Below are 23,859 nucleotides of genomic sequence, written 5' to 3' on the forward strand. Positions count from 1 at the left end.
GCGCGGCCGGTTTCCGCAGCCCGGGCGGGACGAGGCTCCCCTCTGCGTCCGAGTGCCGCCTTTCATTCGCGCGCTCCGGCCTGGCCGGGGGCAGTTTTCATTCCTGGGGACCCCAGAGAGGAAGCGTGGAAGGAGACGGCGGGCGGGCGCCCCCGCACCACGCGCTGGCCCCCGCCCCCTCCCCGCCGGCCCCTTCCCCCAGCTGCGCGCCGGCGACCCGACTGCCTCCCCTCCCCCGGCCCGGCCGCTCCCGCGGCTGGGGACCCGCGGGCTGAACCGGCTGGTTACGGAGGGGCGCGCGCTCCGGGCGAGCGCCTCCTGCTGTCACCGCGAGCCGGCGCCCCCCGCCCGCCCATCCATTCATTCACTCCCTCTTCCCGGCTTGCATTTGTTCCATAAACCTTACTGAGCACCTACTAGTGCCCAGCACGATGGATCAAAGCTCAAGCCCCTTCACTGGAGGGTTCTCCTATCGAGCGATCAAGCTGTGTCAGTGAAGTAGGAGCGAGGAATCAGGGACAGGAGAGGGGAGGCTGACCCAGGCTGGGGGTCGGGCCCTCCGAGCGTGGCCGGAGGAGGCAATGCCAGAGGAATGTGAGTGACACTAGGAGGAACTTAAAACAGCAGTGACGGGTGTAGAGAAGCGTGATGGTGAAGGAGTACGGCAGGTTCTAGGAAGCCCAGGGAGTTTTGGGATGAGGAAGAGGTAAGGGACAGGAGACGGAAGAGAGGCGAGGCTAAAGTGGCAGGCAGGGGCCCATCAAGAAGCAGGGCGGACATGAACAGAATTTTTTTCAAAAGAAGATAAACAAATGGCCAACAGACATGAAAAAATGTTCAATGTCACAACCATCCGGGAAAAGCGAATTAAAACCACAATGAGACACCACCTTACCCCTATCAGAGTGGTCACCATCAAAAAGTCAAAAACCAACAGATGCTGGCATGGATGCAGAGAGAACGGTATGCTTATACTCTGCTGGTGGGACCGCAAACTAGTACAACCTCTATGGAAAACAGTATGGAGATTCCTCCAAGAGCTAAGAGTAGACCTACCGTTCCACCCAGCAATCCAACTGCTGGGTATCTCTCTGCCTAAAGGAAAAGAAATCATTTTATCAAAAAGACACCTGCACCTGCATGTTTATCACAGCATAATTCACAAATGCAAAGACATGGAATCCACCTAAGTGCCCATCAATACGTGAGTGGATAAAAGAAAACGTGTATGTATATGCCATGGGTACTACTCAGCCGTAAAAAGGAATGAAATAATGTCATTCTCCGCAACTTGGCTGGGACTGGAGACCATTGTCCTAAGTGAAGTATCTCCAGAATGGAAAAACAAATACTGTTCTCACTAATAAGTGGGAGCTAAATGATGGGTGCACCGAGAGACATAAAGGACATTGGAAACTAAGAAGGGAGTAGAATGGGAGAGGAGAGAGGGATAAAAACTTACCTGTTGGGTACAAGGTACACCGTCCTGGTGGCGGGCACACTGGAAGCCCTGGCTTCAGCGTCACAGAGTGCATCCATGCAACAAAAACTTTTCTACCTCCTTAATATTTTGAAAATAAGTAAATAAATAAATTTACAAAATAATGTCAAAAACAATAAAAGTTAAAAAGGAAGCAGGGCAGCTCCAAGTTGTTGTCCAGGCTGTGCACTGTGCTAAGAGGGAAGGCCCACCCTGCCCCGCCCACTCAGCCTGTGCCTTGGCCTAAGCTGTGTCTGCCTGGCGGGAGGGGCTTTTCCTAATTCGTACAAATGTCCTGTATGAGCGTAGTTGACTGAAGAACCTCATGGGCTAAGGATTTAAGATTTTTATCTTGAGGCCGGGTGCAGTGGCTCATGCCTGTAATCCTAGCACTCTGGGAGGCCTAGGCGGGAGGATGGTTTGAGCTCAGGAGTTCGAGGCCAGCCTGAGCAAGAGCAAGACCTTGTCTCTACTAAAAATAGAAAGAAATTATATGGACAACTAAAATTAATTATAAAAAGAAAAAGATTTTTATCTTGAAACTCAAGAGAAGCTACTTGTATTAATCAGAGTTCTCCAGAGAAACTGAACTAATAAGATGTATGGCGAGAGCAAGAGTGAGAGAGAGAGAGAGAGAGACTGATTTATTTTGAGAAATGGGCTCATGTGACGTGGAAGCTGGCAGGTCCAGGATCTGCAGGGGACACCATCAGGCTGGAGACCCAGGGAAGAGCTGCGGTTCGAGTCCAAACGCAATCTGGTGGCGGAATTCATTCTTGCTCAGGGGAGACCAGTCTTTGTTCCATCAAGGCCCTCAACAGATTGGAGAGAATCTACTCTACTCAAAGTCTATTGATTTAAATATTAGTTCATCTGTAAGACACCTTCACAGAAATATCCAGAATAATGTTTGACCCCATATCTGGGCACCGTGGCTTCGCCAAGTTGACACACAAAATTAACCATCGTGCTACCAAAACATGCTGCTCCAGGAGATGAGCCGGGCGACTCCCCGTTAGCAGCTGACTGTGGTATACGAGGGCAGGCGTGGGTGACCGAGCTGGGGCTGGGGGGGGGAGTGGTGGGGGGGCAGGAGCTAGTCAGGAGGTTGACCCGGCCGGATTCTGTAACTGAGGGACCGCAGATGTGGGCAGTGAGGAAGAGGGAGGGGCTGGAGATTCCCAGGTTTCTGGCTTGAGAGTTCGGTCTAAGATGTGTTCACTCTAGAACATTCATGGTGATGTCCGGAAAGCAGTCCAGCTGGGGGCTCTGAAGCCCAAGGAAGGTTGGAGAAAAGGGCTTAGGAGCCACCACAGAGTGGCAGCTCTGGGACTGGGTGAGATCACCTGAGAAGAAAGTATAAAATGAGAAAAGGATGGGGGGGGGGGCGGGAGGGGAAATTCTGGAAGCATTTAAGGGATGGACAGAGGGTAAAGCATTATTAATACTTGTGAGACAGAGTAATTTGTTCAAATACTGATCTGCATTCCTCCCCCTCCCCCATTCACCCTTACCTTTTCTCTAGATGGAAGCAGAAGCCTCCAGAAGGCACCTGCCCTGAGCCTACTGATGGAGGCTGTCCCAGGTGTGCTGATGGGACAGGCAGGGCTGTGGGTCTCTGAGGGCCAGGAGCGAGTGAGATTGACTGGGAGTGTGCCCCGAGCAGCAAGGGTCTGAGCACTGTGAGCACCAGCATCGTGGCAGTGCCCTCGAGGGTGACAAGACCTCAGAAGGGGTGGGAGTTGGGACCTTGGGCCCCAGATTTCCCACCTTGACAGATTTCCGCACCCCAAGCATCTAGGAAGCAGGAGCCCTCAGGCTACAGGAGACCCCTGTGGGCTAGAGCGACTAGGATGGCAGCCCTGCCTCACTGTCTGGGCTCCCCTGAGCCTTCAGGATCCGGCATAAGGAGACGGAACTGTTTGTCATCCCGGCAGGTTGGCACCCGGGACAAAATCAAATCGATTTAAAAGAAAGAAAATGATTAGTGTGCCTTGCAAATCTGAGTTCATAGGTTGAAGTCTGTAGCAATATTATTGTCTCCGTTTGCAGGTAAGGAAACTGAGGCCCAGAGAAGCTGAGTAACTGGGTTCAGGCCACACAACTGGCGAGTGACTGGTGCCGGGTTTGGAGATAGATCTCTCTGACTTCGTAGCCCTACCCTTGTGCTTGAAAAACTCCAAACACCAGAGGGACCAGACAGAGAGTGAAGGAACGAAATGTCCGCTGTAGGAGTTCTGGTATTCAGACCTCGTCCTACTTGGTGAGCGCAGCGTGGTGGGCGGGGGGAGGCGGCGGCAGGCAAGGGCACCATGGCAGCTTAGGAAACGCAGGCTCTGTCTTCAGGGGTAATCACTGCAAATGCCGTCACCAGAAATTGCTTTTGCTTTACCAACCAAAGCTGTAAGTCCACGTTTTTATGTAAAATCAGACTTATACATGTTTATTTTATTAAAACCTCAAAGGAGTCCAACAGAATGTGTCTGCACCCCCGAGGCTGTGGAGTCACTCACAGAGCCTGTGGCTTGCAGGGGGGGCCTCAGGCATCCGAAGTCGCGGCTTGCGAAGCACCTGTCCTGGAGGCCGACAGCAGAACCCCGTTTGGGCCCTGACTGGCTCAGCTGGTGGAGGCAGGGGAGGGAGGTGCGATTTGGGGGAGGCCACTAAGCCCCTGTCAGTTTTTCCGGGAAGTGGAGGGTAGTGGGGAAAACGTAGAGTTCTTGCTGGTGAGGGGAAGGGGTCAGGGTAGGATGTCAGCTCTGCAGCTGAGCTTCTGGATGCTGCACGGTGCTGGGCAGCTGCCTGTGTGCACCCCTGCACACACACACACACACACACAGGGGAGGGGGCTCACCCCAGACCTCTCTCTGCTGGAGCCAGCTACCCTGGTCCTGCTGCTTCTCAATGCTCAGGCCTCCAGCCTGGTGGAGCTTCCCTTTCCCTCCCCCATGCTCCAGGGGCTGGTGAGGAGAGGCAGGCGATGCTTAGCGACCCAGACAGTGCCCTGTGGGTGCCCTTGGTGCGGAGCTCTCTGGAAACCCCAGAATAACGGGGCAGAGCCCTGCTTCCTCTCCTGACCGCATCCTGCAGCTCGCAGCTGGGGCAGGTGCAGGAGGGGCACTGTCCTCGGGGGCCTCTGCCTCTGTGCCCCAGAACCCGGCCACCCGGGCACAGGTGGGCTGCAGGCAGGTGAGTGGCCACGCAAATGCGTGCAGCTGACTGAGGGGTCAAACTCCCTGAAACTGGGGTCAGGACAGTGACTCTAGAGGGCAGCTGGGAGGGCAGGGGCCGCTCGGGCTCAGACCTGGGAGTTGCGTGCGATGGGAAAGGCGCCCACTTCCCCGAGACACCCCCGCACGCTGCTGGCCGGCAGCTGGGGCCGGTTCCTAACTGCTGCCAGGTGCGCTCCAGGGAGTCCTCGCCTTACCCTCCCCGCCTTCTCTCTCCTTTCTCATTGTTCCTTTGCCCCCTCTCCTTCCTCCTCCGCCTTGCTCTCCCTCTGCGCTGTCCGCCTGGGCTCCCAGCGGATGTCAGGGGCCACCGGACCGTGTCCTCCGCGCTGCGCGGGGCTCGCTTGGCCCCGCTCGGCCCTGCTCGCGCAGCAGCAGTTGTAACGCGCTCTCCCCGGCGGTGCCACCAGGGGGCGACAGTTGCCAGTACTGCGCCCTGGAGGGAAAACCTGCAGGTGCAAGTGACGGGGAGGGCGCGGAGGGCGCGTCCCGGAGGCTCCCGTCTAACCTGGACCTTCCCGGCTGTCTGCGGTCTCGCTGGTAGAGACGTGGACCCCAGGCCCGGCCCCTGCCCCAGATCTCTGCCCAGCGAGCCCCCGCCCGGGCCGCTCTGCACCGTCCTGCTTTTGTTTCTGGAGACCCAAGGAGCATTTGGAACTTTCAGGAAAGTTCCAGGTGCATTACGTTAAACACAATGCAACTACAAAGTTAAAAGCTAAATACGAGAACGAGGAGGTGGGCGTTGCTGTGGGGCCTTCCCACGAGGCCGGGACCGGCGTCCAGACAGACGGACTCCGGTCCCCGTCGGCGGAGAGCCCAGGTCTCCTTGGCGTCGGATGGCACGAGGTAGGGACCCTTGGTCGGCCTGTCCCCGCCTCTGTTCCTCCCCGGAGGTGGCCTGTGCGGTGGGGAGTCCCCAGGCCCCTGGGGGCAGAGCCTGGAGCGGAGGCCTCGGTCTCGCAGGAGGGGTGCGGGGCGTGGGGGGGCTCTGCTGCTCGGACCGGGCCCGGGCTATTACGGGACCGCTGCCAAAAGGCAAAATTACGACAAATTTGGTTAAATGATCTGAGTGGCTTTTATCTGTGATTCATAAATCTGGGCAGCATCTTTTGTAAAAACTTAGAAAAGGCACCTGGGTGAGCTGAGCTTCCCAGCAGAAGAAGGCTGAGGAAAGCAGACGCAGGGGCAAGCAGCAATCGGCTGGCTTCAGGCAATGTCGGTCACTGTCCTTGTGGGATTCGAGCAGAGGGACTTGCTCACGCTGGCTGAACCCGGCCTATTTGGGGATTGGGCTCTTATCTCTCTCGGCTGTTCTTGGAACTTCAGATAAACAAGCTCAGTTTCGGTTTGGTGACGTGGAACTTTAGCATGGGTGACGCTATTTGGGTTTGTTCTGTCGGGGCCTGGTGCAGGAGTTTGGTTCAAGTCGGTGGCATCCTGTAAGTTTCGGTTAATACCGCTAACACCAGGTGCACTTGGCCCTTTTCAAAGGCCTTGGGCTGGAGCTGCCCTCTGGACTGGTACCTGAGCCTCTTGGGGCTTTTAGTACTTTACCTAGTGGATGTTGAGTGAGTGGCTCAGGTACATGTGTGGGAGAGACATTGAAAAATATGTGTTTTGGAGTCATATAGCCTTGGTTTCTTCATCTGTAAAATGGGCATGATAGGACCCACTCATGTGGCTCTGGTGAGCATAACGAAATCATGCAGACAAAATGCTTTCAAGCATTGTTCTTTGCAGAGAGGTAAGCACTCAATAAATGGTAGCATTTTTTAAAAGATGTTTTTTCAGGTAGGCTTTCAAAAAAAATTTTTCTTCTTGCTCCCATCCAACCTCTATGAAAAATAAAATTTATGCATGATAATTACATCTTGAATGGTCCAAACTTGTTTACCAGTGACCAAGTTCCACTTCCTGTGGTTTAGCAATTCGAGGCTTCAAAAGGCCACCTCCTCCCGTGATGGGGTCTGGGCCAACGGCCTTGGCATCGGTTCCTTAGAAACAAATTAGTACTGCACACCTTTGGCTTCTCTTAAAGTACTCAAAGTGCTGAGAAAGGACGAGAAAGCAGTGTGCTGTAAAGGCAGGATGGTTTTAATTGAGGTCAGATGCTGTCTGAATCAATTGAAGTGGTCGATAAACCCAGCAGTGTGTACCTCCTCCCCCTTCCTCCCGGGGCTCTGCCCCGACCCACACCCATCCCCACGCCTCTGCAACTGGTTCTTTTGGGTCAAAGCAGTTTCGTCCATTTGTTCGTAAATGCACGTCGTGCTCAAGTGTTCTAGGGGCTCTGACAGCTCTGTGGGGTGCAGGGGGTGGTGAGAAAGGGCTCAGTGGCAGGAGGCGGGGTGTCGGTTGTAAGGAATGAACTCCCATTTACCCAGCGCCTAGACTTAGTAGTAATTATTAAAATTTCCCTATAGCACCTTGATTTTTTTTCTTTAGTGAATATCTTAAGGAAAATCCCAGGCATGATGACGTGTCAACTTTAAATGTTTCAACGTATATCCCTGAAAATAATCAGACATTTCTCTTATACGATCATGTGATCATCATTATCACAATCACCTTTTTCTGTTCAGACTGGTTAAGGGCAGTAGTGAGAAGCGGAGACAGCAGAGCAAGTTCAAGCTGTAACTAACTGTGAACCATCAATTGTGATAACTCACTACCTTCCCACCAGCCCGCAGTCACTGCTATTGTCACCTAATACCAAGTCATATTCAAAGTTCCCCAGCTGTCCCCATACTGTCTTTTAAAGTTGGTTTGTTTGTGTCTGGCTCCAAGTAAGGTCTACTCATAGCATTTCGGTCTTTTAATCTTGTGCGGTCCCCCATGCCCACCGTTCTAATCGTGTCAACTACTTGTTGAAGAAATCAGGTCAGTTGTCCTGGATTTTGTGTCTTCTCTGCTTGCATCCTCACGTTGTCATTTAACTTGCTCCTAAGCCCTGTATTTCCTGTAACCTGGAAGTCATCCCCAAAGGCTTGCGTGGATTCAGGTGTATCAGTTTGGGCGAGAATACCTCCCAGGTGGTGCTGGACACTCCGTTCCGTGCTTCCTGCCAAGCACAGAATGTCTGCTTGTCCCTCTTACGGTGACACAAAGCTCATGGGTGGGTTCGGGTGGTGACAGCCCGACCCCTCCATCATCGTGTGGCGTTTCTCCTATCACTGGGAGGTAACCTTCGGGGTGACGTGTTGGCGTCTTGCAATAGTCCAGTCCCCAGCAGCTTCTCACCTGCTGACAGGTTTTAGCAGCCACGGGTGATTGTCGCCGGAATCAATTACCTTATTAGCGGTTGCAAAAGGTGATTTGCAATTTCTATGAAAATAATTTTTACTGTTAAAAAGTGATACATGATGTGCTCATCTTCTTATTAATCTATCTTCCCAATTCAGCTTGTGATACAAGAAAACCCCACAAAGACATCCCTAGTGATAATTTTTTATTTTATTTTATTTTTTTTTATTTTATTTATTTATTTATTTATTTATTTATTTTGAGACAGAGTGTCGCTTTGTTGCCCAGGCTAGAGTGAGTGCCGTGGTGTCAGCCTAGCTCACAGCAACCTCAAACTCCTGGGCTTAAGCAATCCTACTGCCTCAGCCTCCCGAGTAGCTGGGACTACAGGCATGCGCCACCATGCCCGGCTAATTTTTTTTTCTATATATATTTTAGTTGGCCAGATAATTTCTTTCTATTTTTAGTAGAGACGGGGGTCTCGCTCATTGCTCAGGCTGGTCTCGAACTCCTGACCTTGAGCGATCCACCCGCCTCGGCCTCCCAGAGTGCTAGGATTACAGGCGTGAGCCACCGCGCCCGGCCTCTAGTGATAATTTTTTAAAACCAGCTTTCCTATCAATTAGTAACAGCATGCCGGAGAGCGCTGGGCAGACTGCTAGGTCGGCTGTCTTAGACCGTAAGCTCTGAGAATGCAGAGCATGTGTGCGCAGATCACTCGGTACAGGACCAGGTAGAAGCAGGCTCCTAAATGTCAGAAAGCATTTATTAAGTGGCTGATAAATGTGTTTTACTTGCACAAGTGATGTAAGTTATTTCTCTTTCTGTGGTCTCCTGTTGATGGGCTTGTTCGTAGTTAATGGATGGATTCTTTTTTCATTGTTTTGCCTTGTTTAATTTTTAATTGATGGATACATGCTTCTAGCCTTTTGATGGGTGCATTTTATAAAATATTTAAACATTTTCTAAAAGGCAATGAACCAGATAAGTCCCTGGAGGACAGGCTAGCCCTGCAGTTGCAGGATCTGGGAACCTGCTGGGTGACAGGGATCAGGGAGGTCTCCTCACCACCCCCCCCAACCCAGCGTCGGGACCTTGTCTGCAGCAGGTGGACCGTCCGGCGCTGGACACGGAACTGTCGCTGTGGACACTGCTCTCAGTCCTGCTCATTTCAGGGACCGCTCTGGGCTCTGGCAGGAAATTCCCAGCCCAGAGGGACAAAGTGTCCTGAGACTCCTCACAGTCCTTCTGCTTGGGGACACACCAACCAACTCATTCTCTAGAAATCAGTATACCAAAGCCTCCCCGTCACAGCACAGAATTCTTTGTATGGTTTTTAGTCTCAAGAAAAAGAGACAGGAAAAGAAAAGAAACATTTTATTCAAAACTGAAGATCCATGTGGCTTTTATTTTCTTCTTTGTAGGGGTAAGCTGCCATCTCTTTTTTTGTGTGGGTTGAAGACTCAGATTAGCTATCGCGGTTCTGCAGGAGATCTGGGGGTCTCTCCTATTGCTGTAGCCCCAGGCCTTGCACGCCACCCCACCCGGCTCTCTGATTTTTTTTATTTATCTTCTGCTAGGTTTGGGTTTGGCTTGTTCTTCTTTTACTATGTCCTTGAGGTGTGACATTAGGTTAGTAATTTGTGACCTTTCTGTCTTTTTGATGTAGGCATTTGGTGCTGTGAAATTCCCTCTTAGCCCTGCTTTTTCTGCATCTCAGAGACTTCGATAGCTTATGTAATTTTTGCCAATCAATTAAAACATTTTTATTTCCATCTTCATTGTATCATTGACCCAGGGATTGCTCAGAAGTGGGCTGTTTATTTTCCCAGTATTTGTGTACTCTTGGGAGTTTCTCTTGGAGTAGATTTCTAGCTTTTACCACTGCGGTCTGAGAAGATATATGGTACGATTTCAATTTTTTTTTAAATTTGTGGAGCCTTCTTTTGTGGTCTAACATGTGACCTGTCTTGGAAATTCTTTCATATGCTGACGGGAAGAATATATATTTTGCAGTTTTGTTGTAGAATGTTCTTTAATGTCTCCTAGGTCCATTTGTTCTAGAGTCCCACTGAAGTCCAGTGTTCCTCTGCCGACTGTCTGCCTCATTGGTCTGTCTGGTCCCATCAGTGGGATGTTGAAGTCTCTGCCTGTTACGATGCTTTTGTTTCTTTCCTTAAGTCTAATACTATTACTTTTAAAAATCAGTGATGCAAAATACAAGTTTGCTGAATCAGTGAATTTAAGAAGAGAATCCAAAACCGTGGTAGAATTCAATTCCATTTAACAAATGTTTTTATTGTTTATTTTACTCCTAATGATTTTTATTGTTTATTTTATTCCTAATAATCATAGCAAACATATACTACTTAACATGTTCCAGATAGTCATAGTCGGCACATTTAACCACACACACACCCTGGGAGATAAGACGTATCATCCCCATTTTACAGACGAGGATTCTGGGATGGAAAGAGGTGGATAACTCACCCAAGGTCACACAGACGGTGGGAAGCAGGGCTGGGACTGGGCCAGGCAGCGGCACCAGAGTTGGTGCGCTTGACCCCTCTATGTAATTACTAACACACACGGCCGTTTCATCCGTGTGCTGGCCTGCTTTTTTTTTTTTTTTTTTTTTGAGGACACTTGCACATTTTGTTTACATTTTAAGACTAACTTTAATCTCAAAATCACATATCCAGACACCTATTTCCTTTTTGTTGACTTCACTTAAATGTAAATACACAGTTTGTTAAGCAAAAATTGTAAATAAATATTTACCATATCTGTTACATGTAACATACAGGAACACCTTTTCACAGAAACTCATCAACCCCTCCCACATTTTTTTATTATAAATATAGGTATCAAAACAATCCTGAAGATATTTTTGATACTACTAGCAGTCAGCACCCACACCGCTTCAAAAATCAACACAATTTGTTGCGATACTCATTGTATCTGCTACTTTAAACAATGTCAGCTGTAGCTCTTTCACTAAGCAAGGCGGGATAAAGCTTGCCATTTCTATTTTTCCTTCTTGAAATTTTTACTTTTCAGAAACATACATGCTTCCACTGCCATCTGACACTTCTCTTCACACTTTCATCCTGTAAACCTAAATTCTATTTTGAGTGTTCCAGGTTTATGTTTAAATGACAGTGCCTTAACTAGAGAAAAAAAAAATGATGCTGCGTTTTTCCTCCTGTTACGTGAAAACATAATGGGTGCACATATATTATGAAGTATATTCCTACAAATGTCCAGGTCATGTTTAGCAGGCAGAATTCTTTTACTTCATGTGTGGGTATTTTGCATTATGCCATTTGATCAAGACATTAACACGAGTAGAAGGATGTTGATTGAAGACGAGTCTGAGATCCACTAAAATGAATTGTATGTTTGGTGCCTGTGGAAGCTTCAGGTTTTCCTGGGCATCAGCAGGTGCCTCGGCTCTCGCAGTGCAGCTTTCGTGCTCCGTGAACTGTGCCATGTTGCTGACGCTGGTGTGCTGTGTGCACGCCATCCCGCTGGAATTATTTATCCCATTCATATTAATTTTTTTTTTTTTTTTTTACAAATCTATTAATAACTGATGGAGGGCTTCTGTGTAGGTAGGTCCACATTCTACTTCCAAGCTATATATTCTGCTTTCGTACTTTGTCCCTGGTGGCCCAGTAACCATGTCTGTCCACCTGGCAAGTGTCCTGTCTCCATCATCTTCAAGCCCCAGCTAACCCTACGCTCGCCTGCTCCCCTTTGTCCGTCTTCAAATTCTTCCAACAAGAGAAAGCCATGAGGAACTTTAACTGGGGAGAGGAGTGGAACAGCTTATGTAAGAAACCGCTTGTCCTTTAATTAGCTTTCCTCCTGCTCTGTGCTTTTGTTTTGCCCGCACTGCAGTTTCCTGCAGCCCGGTGTGCTCTGCTGCTTTTCAGAGTGCTTTCAAAATGCATTTTTTGCAAGTCCACGGCGACTGCTGTGGAGGAGGTTTCAATCTTTTGAAGGAGACAGAAAGAAAGAGGTGATATCACACAAGGCAGAGATGGGGAAGAGCCTAGAAGAGGGGGCCCGTGGCGGGGGGGTTTTGTTCAGTTTGAAACAGACACTCAAAGTCAGCCCTGAACTGGATGGAAAAGATGTTCACTATGGTATATTTAGAAAAGCAAAACCTCCTGCGAAATGTAAATGTCTAATAACAGAGAAATGGGTAGTTTACACTGCAGTCTATCCACCGAATGAAGCCTTCAAAAATGACAATTATGAAATCTATAGTGGCATAGAAAAATGTTGTAATATGTTCTGCAAAATAAAAAAAATACAACACAGCCTGATGACAGCGATGTAAAACGTGACCATGATAGAGAAGGGTTAGGAAGAGGGTAGGCAAAAGTCAAAATCACTGCAATTAGGGGCGCAGGATCTTGAGTTATTTCAGTCTCACTATTACATTTTCTATCTTTATGGTAATAATAATTTTAGAACTTTGAGACCTGAGAAGATTTGGGGCAAGAGATTATATAAAGAACAAGACTTTGTTTAAAAAGAAAGAGGAGGCCGGGCGCGGTGGCTCACGCCTGTAACCCTAGCACTCTGGGAGGCCGAGGCGGGTGGATCGTTTGAGCTCAGGAGTTCGAGACCAGCCTGAGCAAGAGCGAGACCCCGTCTCTACTAAAAATAGAAAGAAATTATCTGGCCAACTAAAATATATATAGAAAAAAAATTAGCTGGGCATGGTGGTGCATGCCTGTAGTCCCAGCTACTCGGGAGGCTGAGGCGGTAGGATCGCTTAAGCCCGGGCAACAAAGCAAGACTCTGTCTCAAAAAAAAAAAAAAAAAAAGAGGATTCAGCAAGCCTTGTGAGCTGCACTGGCTTATGCCTTTGTGTTTGTAGGATGCAGGACGGGGCAGCCCGAGGCATGACCTGCTTGTTTCAGGGTGGCCAGGGGCAGAGGCGACGAGCAGAGGGAAATGGGAGCACACGGCGAGCAGACAGTCATTTGCAGAGCAGCCTGAGCAATTAGATTAATCACCCCTTGTCTGGCACATCTGTCCCGGGCAAACCACAACCTCCACCCAGACATTCGCAGCCGTCGTCTGAGGTCTGCGCTTCGGGTTTTGCTGCCCATTGAAGCCAAACTCCTCCTTGCCCAGCTCTCTGACTCGATGCTGGGACTACCCAGGGGACACCAGCGTTGGTGGGTTTCTCCCACGTCCTGCCCCAGCACCCTGGAAAAAGCCCCATTTGCCAGTCAGTATATTGACCAAACAATTTACTGTCCATCTGTGCAGCGAGGGGACCCTGATTTGGGGAACAGAACCAGGGTCACTTCCACGCAGGGCCAGTTAACAGCTGCCTGTCCCCAGCGCATTCTTTGGTTTAACACTAACTGGGGAGACACAGGTGAGCCAGGAGCTAGGAAACCAGTGGAAGATGAAGGTGGGCTGAGCTGTGACCAAGAGGCACAGGTTTTAAGTCCTGCCCTGTGTGTGCGACCCTGGCAAGGCAACCGAGCTCTTGGAGTTTTAGTTTTCCTGTCTGTAAAATGGGGATAGCAGTACACGTTCTCTAGGCAGGCTATGTTGGTCAAGTTACATAAACTCTCCAAAGTACAATTTTTTAATCTGTAGAATGGGGACAATAATATCGTGTATCCCATAAAGTTAATGTGAGGATTAATAAGATAACATATAAAACTTTTAACTCAGTGCCTCTCATATGTGCTCAGTAGATACCTGCTATTATTTTAACACCTACTTCTGAGAGATGTTGTAATGGGATGTTATATGTAAAAGGTCTTTGATTTTTTTTTTATTATGTATTTATTTATTTTTTCGAGACAGGGTCTCACTCTGTTGCCCAGGCTAGAGTGAGTACGGTGGCATCAGCCTAGCTCACAGCAACCTCAAACTCCTGGGCTCAAGCGATCCTCCTGCCTCAGCCTCCCGAGTAGCTGGGACTACAGGCATGTGCCACCAGGCCTGGCTAATTTTTTATATTTTTAGTTGCCTGGCCAAATTTCTTTCTATTTTTTAGTAGAAACGGTGTCTTACTCTTGCTCAGGCTGATCTCGAACTCCTGAGCTCAAGCAATCCTCCCGCCCCAGCCTCCCAGAGTGTTAGGATTACAGGCGTGAGCCGCCACATCCGGCCAAGGTCTTTGAAATAACAAGATAGTAAAATATTTTTCATTTCAAACTGGGCAGATAGCAAATTGACAAATATTTTTTGAAATGGTAACGCCTAGGGTTGTTGGTTAAGGTGTGGTGAAAGGCATGGTCACAGAACTCAAGAGAGAATGTACAGTTTTCAACAGTTGCCACAATTTTCAAAAGTCTGAAATGGTTCATAATCTTTGATTATTAATTTCACTTCTAGGAATTTGTCCTGAAGAATTAGAGATGGACATAAAGATTTTTTGTATAAGGATGTTCCTCACAGAATTATTTATAAGAGTGAAAAATTGAAAAAAGATTAGGGGGTTGGTTAAATAAACAAGGTTATATTTAATGACATAACCTAAAGTCGTGTTTTAGAACAATATTTAATGACATAATAAAACATACTAAAACTTGTTAAGTGAAGAAAGCAGGCTACAAAACAATATATAATATCTATTCAACAAATGGTTCCTGAGTGCCCGTTTTGTGCCAGGCACTAGGTGTACGCTTGGGAACACAATAGCCTTGGGGTTTGGTTGAACAGGGATTATGCAGATTGACCCGAATTTAGCTGGAAAAATGTGCACATGTGCATTTTTATATACATAGAAAGATACTCCAAGGTATTCATATGGTGGAATAATGGGTGTTTTTCATATTTTTCTTTATAGTTTCCTTTTTTTTTCCTTTAAAAAAAAAAAAAAAAACAAGAGTCTGTAATAACCAGGGTGTGGGGGGGAATTCTTTAAAGTTTTAAGAGAGGGGCTGGGTCAGGGGGTCACCAGCAGGAGCCAGGTTCAAACTCGGAGCCTCTGAGTCCCGCGGGAGAGGGCGCAGGGGCAGGAGGCAGGGAGCAGGGTTTGAGCTCGAGGCTGGCTGGCCTGCGACCTTGCCCAGGCCACTTTGCTTCTGAGCCTCGGTTTTATCAGCAAGAATGTGAAGCTGGTTATCCCTGCTATAGCCACAGGGTCGTGAGAATCTACGAAATCATGTGTATGTACTTTAAAAAAAAGGCACAACATGCTACACAGGTATAAGTGTTTCTTTTAATTTTCCATTGTTGTTGTTATTTTAGAGACAGGATCTCACTGTCACCCAGGCTAAAGTGCAGTGCTTTTATCACCTTAAGCGAGCGACTTCCCATCTCTGGCCCTCAGTGTCCTCATTCTTACAATGAACAAAATGAGCATCCAGCTCACCCCCCCCCCCCCAGTGCTTTATGTAAATGCCAATCTCAGGCAGTGCTGACGTTCCTGGAAGATGTAGTTACACACTCAGTAGATACTTTTCAGTTTTGGTGATAAGAAGAGGGTGATTTCACATCTTTGTTCCGTCCTCCCCTCTCATTCTTCAGGCAGTTCCTGGTCCTTTCATCCCTCGCCCCCTTTGCCCGAGGCTGGGGTGGTGTAGGGCCGTCCTGCGGGGCCCTCCGCCCAGGTGGGACGGGGACTTGGAGCCCCAACTAGCCAGATGTCCTACAGGTGTCCGGTGCCCTCACTTTGCCCCCAGAGCGGCGAGGGGGGCTGAGTCATACCGCCAGTGCCACTCCTGGCGCCCTGCCACCTTTCTGAACTCTCCAGATCACTCATCAGCCCAGGGGCCCCGGGTTCCCACACTGTGCCCTGAGAAAGGACCCGGGGTCGAGGGAGGTGAGGAGGAAGCCCAGAATTAGTCACAAGAAGTCAATCAGAATCGCACAGGGCCAGTGGGCCCGGCCTTTGCCCAGATGCCGCCTGGTGAAAACCCCGGGCTGCTCCCCCGTCTCCTGTCCCCGTGGCCACGAGGAGGGGGCGTGGGCAGCCCTGCCTGGAACAAGCTGGTCCTGCGGGTGGGCTCCTGCGGTGTGTCACCTGAACGCCGCAGCTTACAAAGTACTTTCAAGGAGATGATCTCCTTTGATCTCGGAGGCAGCGTGAGCAGATAGGATCATCTTCATGGCGAGGACAGGCAGCCTGTGACTGAGGGGACCCGCCACCCGCGGGTCTCACTTTAGCTCCGGGGGTTTGGCGGCTTCCCTGCTATTTGGTAACTGCTCTTTTGAAAAAAAGCTTATACAAGATTTTGAAAATAAAGAAATGGAGGGGAAAAAAGGATCTATAATCCTCTTACTCGAACACAATCATTGTTAACATTTATTGTATTTCCTTCTAGCCTTTCTTTTCTTCCTTCCTTTATTTTGTTAGAAATGGGATCTCGCTGTGTTGCCTGGGCTGGAGTGCGGTGGCAGATCGTAGCTCACTGCAGCCTCCAACTCTTGGGCTCCAGGGATCCTCCTGCCTCAGCCTCCTGAGTAGCTGGGACTACAGGCATGTGCCACCATGTTTGGCTACTTTGTTCTATATATTTTTAGTTGTCCAGCTAATTCCTTTCTATTTTTAGTAGAGACGGGGTTTCTCTCTTGCTCAGGCTGACCTCGAACTCCTGAGCTCAAGCGATCCTCCCACCTCAGCCTCCCAGAGTGCTAGGATTACAGGCGTGAGCCACCGCGCCCGGCCAGGTTTAAGTCTTTAAAAACTTCTATAACTCACTACATCAAACTTTTTAAAGTTAGTGTTCTTGCATTGGAAGAGAGTGGCAGAAATAAAATTACAGGGTCGAAAGGTATGAGCATTTTAGAGGGATGGAATATGAAAAGTTCTGAAGCTCTTGATACAGGTTGACAACTTGCTTTTTAAAAGAACCTGCTGGCTGTCCTCCCGCCGGCAGCGTCTGCGGGTGCTCACTCACCCAGATCCTCGCAGACTCTGCCCTCACCTTCCCTAGTGGGAAGTGGGAGTTCACTGCTCCTCCTTCGTTCTTGTCTGAATGTCAGAGAAAATTGCCAAGGGACACCTGCTAGACCAACTCAGGGATCTACTTAAACAAAGGCAGGGAACTTTCTCTCCACGTCGAGCATAGTTCCCCAGTGGGGGGAATGATGAGTTTCAGTGATGACTGCAGGAGGGGAGACGAAAACCTCCCAGGGCTTGGAGGAGCCTCCTTCCTGCGTGTTTTCAGGGAGCTCATCTAGTCAGTAAGTCAGAGCCACCTGGCAGGGGTGGAGGGGGGGACTCAGTCCCAACAGCCTAGAGAAGTGCGTCCTCTTACAGCTGAGATCTTGCCACACTCAAACCCAGAGGAGAGTCAGCTTCCCTCTCCCGGAAACTCTGGGGCCTCAGCCGTATAAAACAGAAAATCTCTTGCTTCAGACGGCCATGGGGAGGATAGGGAGGGCCAAGATCCAACTGAGCTCTCCAACATTAAAGTGCCTGAGACACGTCCTGCTGGCACGGGTGACCCCACTGCCTGCATCCTCGCCTCTCTCGGGGTGCAGGGGCGGAATGTGCATAGATATCCTTTTTGACAGGCTGTCCTAGGAGCAGCTGACAGGTGGGGTCAAGGTGAGGTGTGATGTTCAACTTGCTCTAACCCAACAGCCCAGGTGCTCCAGAGAATGCAGTGGTGTTAGATGGGGAGAGAGGCTGGACAACCCAAGAAGGAGCGCCAGTTTTCTGTCCCAAGCTAGCACGGGGGTACATACCAGACTGGGCACTCCCCCAGAGCCAAGCTGGCACGGGGGTACTCCCCGTGGGCGCTCCCCCACAGCCCGCGGCATCGTCTGGCTAGGATCTGCCTCTCAAGAAGAGCAGAACCACTGAGTCCCTTTCCCGGTGCTGAATCAAATGTCTTTAGGCCAAATCCTCCTAAATCAAAAGTATAAACGGTCAATTTCCACCCCTGCCCCCGGAAACGTCAAAGGATAAATCAGAGTCAGAAAATGGCTAATCCCAACCATTTGTACTGGAAGGTCTCAGAAAGGGTAGGAAAAAAGGTTTGATATTTGAAAACTGAAATGATACATCTCTTTGAAGTGACACCTGGCTGGCAGATACCCTTGCAACTTTTTTTTTCTTTAACCTTCCAAATGTGAAATGTCCTTAAAAATAAGAAGAAACAATTTGCTGCCCCCCTGTGGGGTCTCCGTAGCTGCACAGTGCAGGGAGCTTCCACGGTCCCCGCATCACACAAGTCCTCGTCACCCTGAGGTCAACCTCAACCCCTGTGCTGAGTTCTGTCTGACCCGGTGCGCCGCCCACCTCCCGACACTCATTTCACTCCCACCGCTCAAGGAAACACACCGTTGTCAGGCCAGGGCTGGCAAAAGTGTTTATTGAGGAGGGTGAACTCGCACAGAAGATTCTGGGGTCCCAGGCTGAGTGATGGAGAATCCGATTGCCTGGTGAGGGATTTCAGGATCGTCTATGCAGAGGGAAGGGCCAGAACAACTTTCAGGGTGAGTCCTGCGGCTTCATGGCAGAGGGGGGAAGGGTCACCGGATACAAACCCGGGTAGGCCCGTGACTTGGGGAGAACTGTCCAGAGGAACAGATTGGGCAGCCCACTCACTTTGGGGCTGGTTTCCAGGCTTTGGTGGGCTTTGAAAATGAAAATTGGAATTGATGGTGACGACTGATAGAGTCAACGCAGCTACAAAGATGATCGAGCACACAGGGCTGTCGATTCCCGTGTTCTCTAGAATTTTTTTGGGAAGTGAGAGGGCCAGAGGGTCTGGCTTGAAGAAGGTAATTCTCAGAAGGCAAAGGCTGCTGTAGGGACCAGAGGAAGCGTAGCCAGAGACAGGAGTGGCCTCCCTCGGTGCTATTCCGGATGAGACGAGGAGACCCATCGCCCTTCTATTTGGTGAGCCACGGTGCCTCCCGGGATCTGCTCCAGCTCGGGATCTTTCCTGGACTGGAGAAAGTGAGTGCAGGTGCCCACCAGGCTGGGCGCAGCGGCCTGGATCAGGGGATTCAAACGGCTGTGAGGCGGTGGGCGTCCGGGGAGCCGCGGAGCCGCGCGGTGCAGCCCGGTCCCCTCCCCCGGCCCGGGGCAGCTAGCGGGTGGCCGAGTCGGCGCTTGCCGTCAGCGCCCGGCCCCAGAACACCGAGCTGTCGTCCCTGGAGAGCGAGGAGGCCCCGGAGAGCGAGAAGCTGGTCCTGCGCGCCTGGAGGCCGGCGCGCCCACAGGCCCCGCGCCGCGCCCGGGCTCGGAACGAGCGGTCCAGCAGGAGGTAGATGACCGGGTTGGCGCAGCTGTTGACGAAGGCCAGGCAGGTGGCGATGGTGAGGCCCCAGCGCAGCGCCAGCAGCAGCGGACAGGGCAGCGGCAGCGCCCCCAGGCGCGCCAGGTGGAAGGCGGCCCGCAGGGCGCTGAAGGGCAGCCAGGAGCCCACGAACGTGCCCTCGATGGCGAAGATGATGCGCAGCGAGTTCCTCGGCGCCCGGCCCACGTGCGGCGGCCTGCGCAGGCGGCGCGAGATGCGGCAGTAGCAGAAGAGGGTGACGCCCAGGGGCAGCGCGAAGGTGAGCAGCAGCAGCAGCAGGCTGAGGCCCTGGAAGGCGTCGGAGGGCTCCTCCCCGCACTGGCTGCCCCGGCCCCCGGGCAGGGGCTGCAGCCCGCGGTAGAGCAGGGACGGCAGCCCGGCCAGGAGCGCCGCGGCCCAGACGCCGCAGCACGTGGCCAGCGCGCAGCGCGGGGTGCGCAGCGGCCGCGCGTCCAGCAGCTTCACCACGGCCAGGTAGCGGTCCACGCTCATGCCCGCCAGCAGCAGCGCGCCCGCGCAGCGCGTGCCCGCCAGCGCGAAGCAGCTGAGCTTGCACAGGCCGTCGCCGAAGGGCCAGCGGCCGCCCCGCGCCGCCGCCGCGGCCCACAGCGGCAGCGTGAGCACGAAGCCCAGGTCGGCCACGGCCAGGTGCAGCACGAAGGTGTCCACGAGCCGCCGCGGGCCGCGCCGCCCGGCCAGCAGCCACACCACGAAGGCGTTGCCCAGCAGCCCCACCGCGAAGGCCGCCAGGTAGAGCGCGGGGATGTAGGCGTAGCCGTAGGGCAGGTCCCAGGACGGACACAGCTCCAGCTCCTCCAGGACATCCGACCCCGAGTAGTCCCAGGACGCCACCCCAGGGCTGGGGCTCCAGGGCTGGGTGGGGGCCATGGCCTGGGGTGAGGCCTGGGGTGAGGCCTGTGCGGACGGGACGACGCTCTGGCGCAGGCGGCGGCAGCTCTGAGCAGGAGGGGGGTTTGCTCTTCACGGCCCGTGCCCAGCACCTCCCTTCCTGCCACCCCGGACCGAGGCGAAGGGGTGGGCAGGAAGGTGGGGGGAGGAGGGGAGGGGTGGGGTGGGAGGGGCAGGATCCTGTGGTAGAGATGGCGGCCTCCGATTTGGGGCTGTCCTGAGGGGGAAGGGCAGGGCCAGGCAGAAGGGGCTTCCCAGTGGGGTCTTGCGAGGACGAGGACACGTCCTCAGCGCTGGGAGACCTGCCTGCCTCCCCGTAGGAGCGTGGCCCGTGGCTTCCTCTCTTAGTCGCTCAGTTTGTCTATGAAATCGGGGTACTTGCCTTACTTCCTCAGGGGCTGATGTCAGGTTGCAATGGGTAGTGGGTGCCCGAGACCCCTAGTCCGTTCTCGGCGTCCACCTGGCTCCTTCCCACCCCCAGCCCCTGCTGCTGTTTTTTCAGTTTTAGAGATGAGGATTGTAGGAGGTGGATGAAGCCTGAGGCTGCCTCCCGTGGGCCCAGGGAGCAGCTGGGCTGTCTGGTACACGCGGCATCTGGCCGGGACCCTGAGCAGGAACGGGGCACCAGAGCGCACATGCCCTTGTCAGCCTCCTGCGATCCTGGGCAAACGAGCCCAGGAGTGGCTTCTCTGACCAGTCAGGTCCTCGTGAAGCCAAGTGGAAGGGTTGTAAACCAGAGACGGAGGGGGTAGTCAGATTATCCTGCTGGAAAGGGGCAAAGCCTGGGCTTCAAATCTGGCTCTTCCCATCTTCCCGCATCCTGCAAAACCCACCTGTTAGGCCAAACACAGATGTAAGCACAGTTCCAGAGGTGACACCTAATTAAACACCAGAGTAGTTGTCCTAAATTGTGAGTCAGGGCCTTGGAGGGGGCGAGATCCCTTATGAACCGAGAGTGAGGGAGGGATTCACGAAGGGTGGGAATGAAGTCTGACGCTGAAGAGCCTGGTGGGACATGGCGGGAGAGGATGAGGAGGGAAGGCTTGCTCTTCCTCCCGGAGGAGGGGTGCATCCAGTTATATCGGACTCTTCTGAGCAGAGTTCTTCCTGGGAGAAGCAGTGTTGGAACTAGTGTTACCATTGTGTGCCCTCCCAAAGCTGCACCGTTGTCACCAGGAGTGAGTGACTGACGTGTTGGGCAACCTCGTGTTGCAAATTTGATGTGGGTTATCAATTTTATTTGAGTCAGTCCCATGAACAGTGAACTCCTCCATGCACCAGGCACTGTTTCAGGCATTGCAGACGGTGCCGTTCTTGACCTTGGAGGTTCATCATGGAGGCAGGAGAGAGTGACACACACGTGGTGTGCACAAGGGCCAGCATGTGAAAACTGTACTCGCCCCCTCTAAGGCCCTGACTCACAAGGAGATAAACTGTAGCAAATGTTAAAAACAAAGTCCCCTTGGAGCTCCGAGGAGGAAGCGATTACTTCTGATGGGAGGGGTGAATCAGAAAAGGCGTTCTAGGAGACCACACTTGAGGTCAGTTCCAGGAAGGAGCTGAAGGTCAAATAAGAAAAGAGAGCAATGGGTCAGACTAGGAGGCAACAGTAGGAAGGTGAATTTTCCTGGGACAAGAAGCAGTCTGCCTACTGCGACCAGAGCCCAGGGCAGGAGCAGAGCGGCAGGAGATGAAGCAAGGAAAGTGGCTGAGGCCAGATTGTGCAGGGATGCGGGTTTCAGTCTGCGGGTGGTGGGAGCCACGGGTTACCAATCTGCTCGGAAGCCATCGCCGATTGCTGGCAGAACTGTGGATCGGAGAGGGTAGCGGCTTAAGCAGGGAGACGCCACAGTAGGTTGTATTTGTGTCTGAAATAGATTATCGGCAGTGAAGACAGAAAGGAAAGGATCTATTCAAAAGATAACTGTAGTATCAGGAGCTCGCAGAGAGGCGTCAACGATAGGCCTGGGGTCTCTCTGCTTAGAGACCATGTGGACTCGGTCCCCGTAATTGTCCAGAACACAGAGGGGCAGGTGTGTCTATGTGTTCCGTTTGATGTGGATGTGAAGTAGAGTGACAAAATAATTTATGATCCAAACCGGGATGCGTCTGAGAGCGAAAGAGGCACAGTTGTAATTAACCTGGGCCATACGCCAGGATTATTCTGGGCAACCCGAGACGTGAGGTCCCCCTCGCTCAAGGTCCCTCTCGTAGAGATCCCCGCAGGGGGTTGGACATGGTTCTAGATCTCACGCATGTGTCTAGGCTGCTCCTGTCAAGAATTTTTCTCCCAGGCCGATCACAAGATGGATCGAGGCAGGCGCGGGAGGAGGCCGGGGAATGCGCCGTCCTGGGCCTGTCTGTCCCTCCGCAGGCGTTCTGGCTTCTGGGTTTGGGTTGTCCCTGAAGACCCACCTCAGAGGGTAGAAACCCGAGGGGCCGCCGGAGATTCAGGGCAGATTTTCTAATGTCTGTGCACAGGGCTGCTGGCGAGCGGGGCCCCTACCCTGAGGGGGCAGGGGGGCTGCAGCCGCCGCCCCTGGCAGGCTGGAGGGTCCAGGGCTTGCTGGCTGGCAGAGCCGGGGGACAGTCGGGGCCAGGCCCAGAGCTGTGCTCTGCACTCCCCTGAAAGCTGGGAGATGGCAAAGGAAACCGCCAGGTGAAAACGCAGAACGGGGGAGCAGACCGCGGGGGGAATGGAGGCAGGGGGCGAGGGGAAGTAGAAGTAGGTTGTTTATTTTAAAAAATCACAGAGAGGCTTGCTTCCTGGGCTGTGGTCTCGTACCCAAGGGAAGTCTGTGGCCCGGAGCATCTGGTGAATTTTCTCTGCTGGGGCCCGGGTGGGGTGGGCCTCACCGAACTCACCTGGACGGGAGGAAGCAGCAGGGGTCAGAACCAGGGACATGGCGCTGGGCCTGGCGTCCCAGGGTGCTCCGCCAGCCTGCAGGGGAGGCAGCTGCAGCCCCAGGTTGCAGTGACCGAGGCCAGTGTCCCCACACCGCTCTCCCTCCTGCCCCTCGGGAGGACTCCCCGCAGGAAACCACCCGGTCACCTAATAGAAACAGCCACCCCTCACGGGCTGTGGACAAAGCAAGGCAGAGGCAGGCTTCCCTCTTCCTCCGTCCCCACCCCGGGAGCCTCTCCAACCTCCCGTCCCCAGCAGGCCTTGCCCAGGGGACGAAGAACTCCTGGGGCAATGGGAGCGTCTCTCTGTCCCTCACGGTGACCGGCACGAGCCTGAGAACAGAGGTGCTACTTTAAATGAATGCTCCGAACTAAATTGCTTTCAGGACTACATTTATTTCTGCCCCTTTATGGGCCATATTTACGCCCTTACAACTTAATTTTTTCCAATTTTAATTTTTCTGTATAAATAATCTTAACCTTTGAGGAAAAATTTTGAAAACTGTACTTGCCTTTTTCATCATACGAGCCATACAAGCAATCCCATAACAAAACACAGAAGACGTCCCAGACCTCAGCACGGCCTTGCTTAGCATTCTGGTGAATGTCTTTCCAGCCAGTCAAAGATGTTCTCAAAAGTAAAGAATTCACTCGTAATTCCACTGTTGTTGGATTTTTTTTTTCACATTCCGTTTCAGATGTTCTCCACGGATCTGTTCTTCTACACAACGGTTTCGGGCATAGTTGTACTTAGGGCATCACAGTTCTGTAGTCTGCTGTTCTCAATATTAACACCAGAGGAATCCACATTTATCTATGTTTCATTTCCTAAACCCTTCAAGTCGGACAT

The 23,859-nt window shown here is 51.9% G+C and overlaps 1 protein-coding gene and 1 long non-coding RNA gene across 3 annotated transcripts in view; one reads left to right on the forward strand and one right to left on the reverse strand.

Annotated features, from left to right (window-relative positions):
* The first annotated feature begins 2,916 nt into the window (after nt 1–2,916).
* LOC138375776 (uncharacterized) overlaps nt 2,917–23,859 on the forward strand; it is a 71,290-nt gene continuing 50,347 nt past the window's right edge. The window contains exons 1-2 of one of the 2 annotated variants that reach the window (XR_011231555.1): nt 2,917–3,065; nt 3,533–3,743. This is a non-coding gene — a long non-coding RNA (uncharacterized lncRNA). Of the gene's footprint in view, nt 3,744–23,859 lie in introns of both variants that reach the window. The other variant, XR_011231556.1, reaches the window with a different exon arrangement.
* GPR25 (G protein-coupled receptor 25) lies at nt 18,881–20,155 on the reverse strand. Its single transcript, XM_069459560.1, has one exon. The coding sequence runs from the start codon at nt 20,082–20,084 to the stop codon at nt 18,987–18,989; it is 1,098 nt and encodes a 365-aa protein (XP_069315661.1). The 5' UTR covers nt 20,085–20,155; the 3' UTR covers nt 18,881–18,986.

The sequence above is a fragment of the Eulemur rufifrons genome, chromosome 27 (assembly GCF_041146395.1).
Source record: "Eulemur rufifrons isolate Redbay chromosome 27, OSU_ERuf_1, whole genome shotgun sequence".
In the NCBI taxonomy this organism is placed as follows: domain Eukaryota; kingdom Metazoa; phylum Chordata; class Mammalia; order Primates; family Lemuridae; genus Eulemur; species Eulemur rufifrons.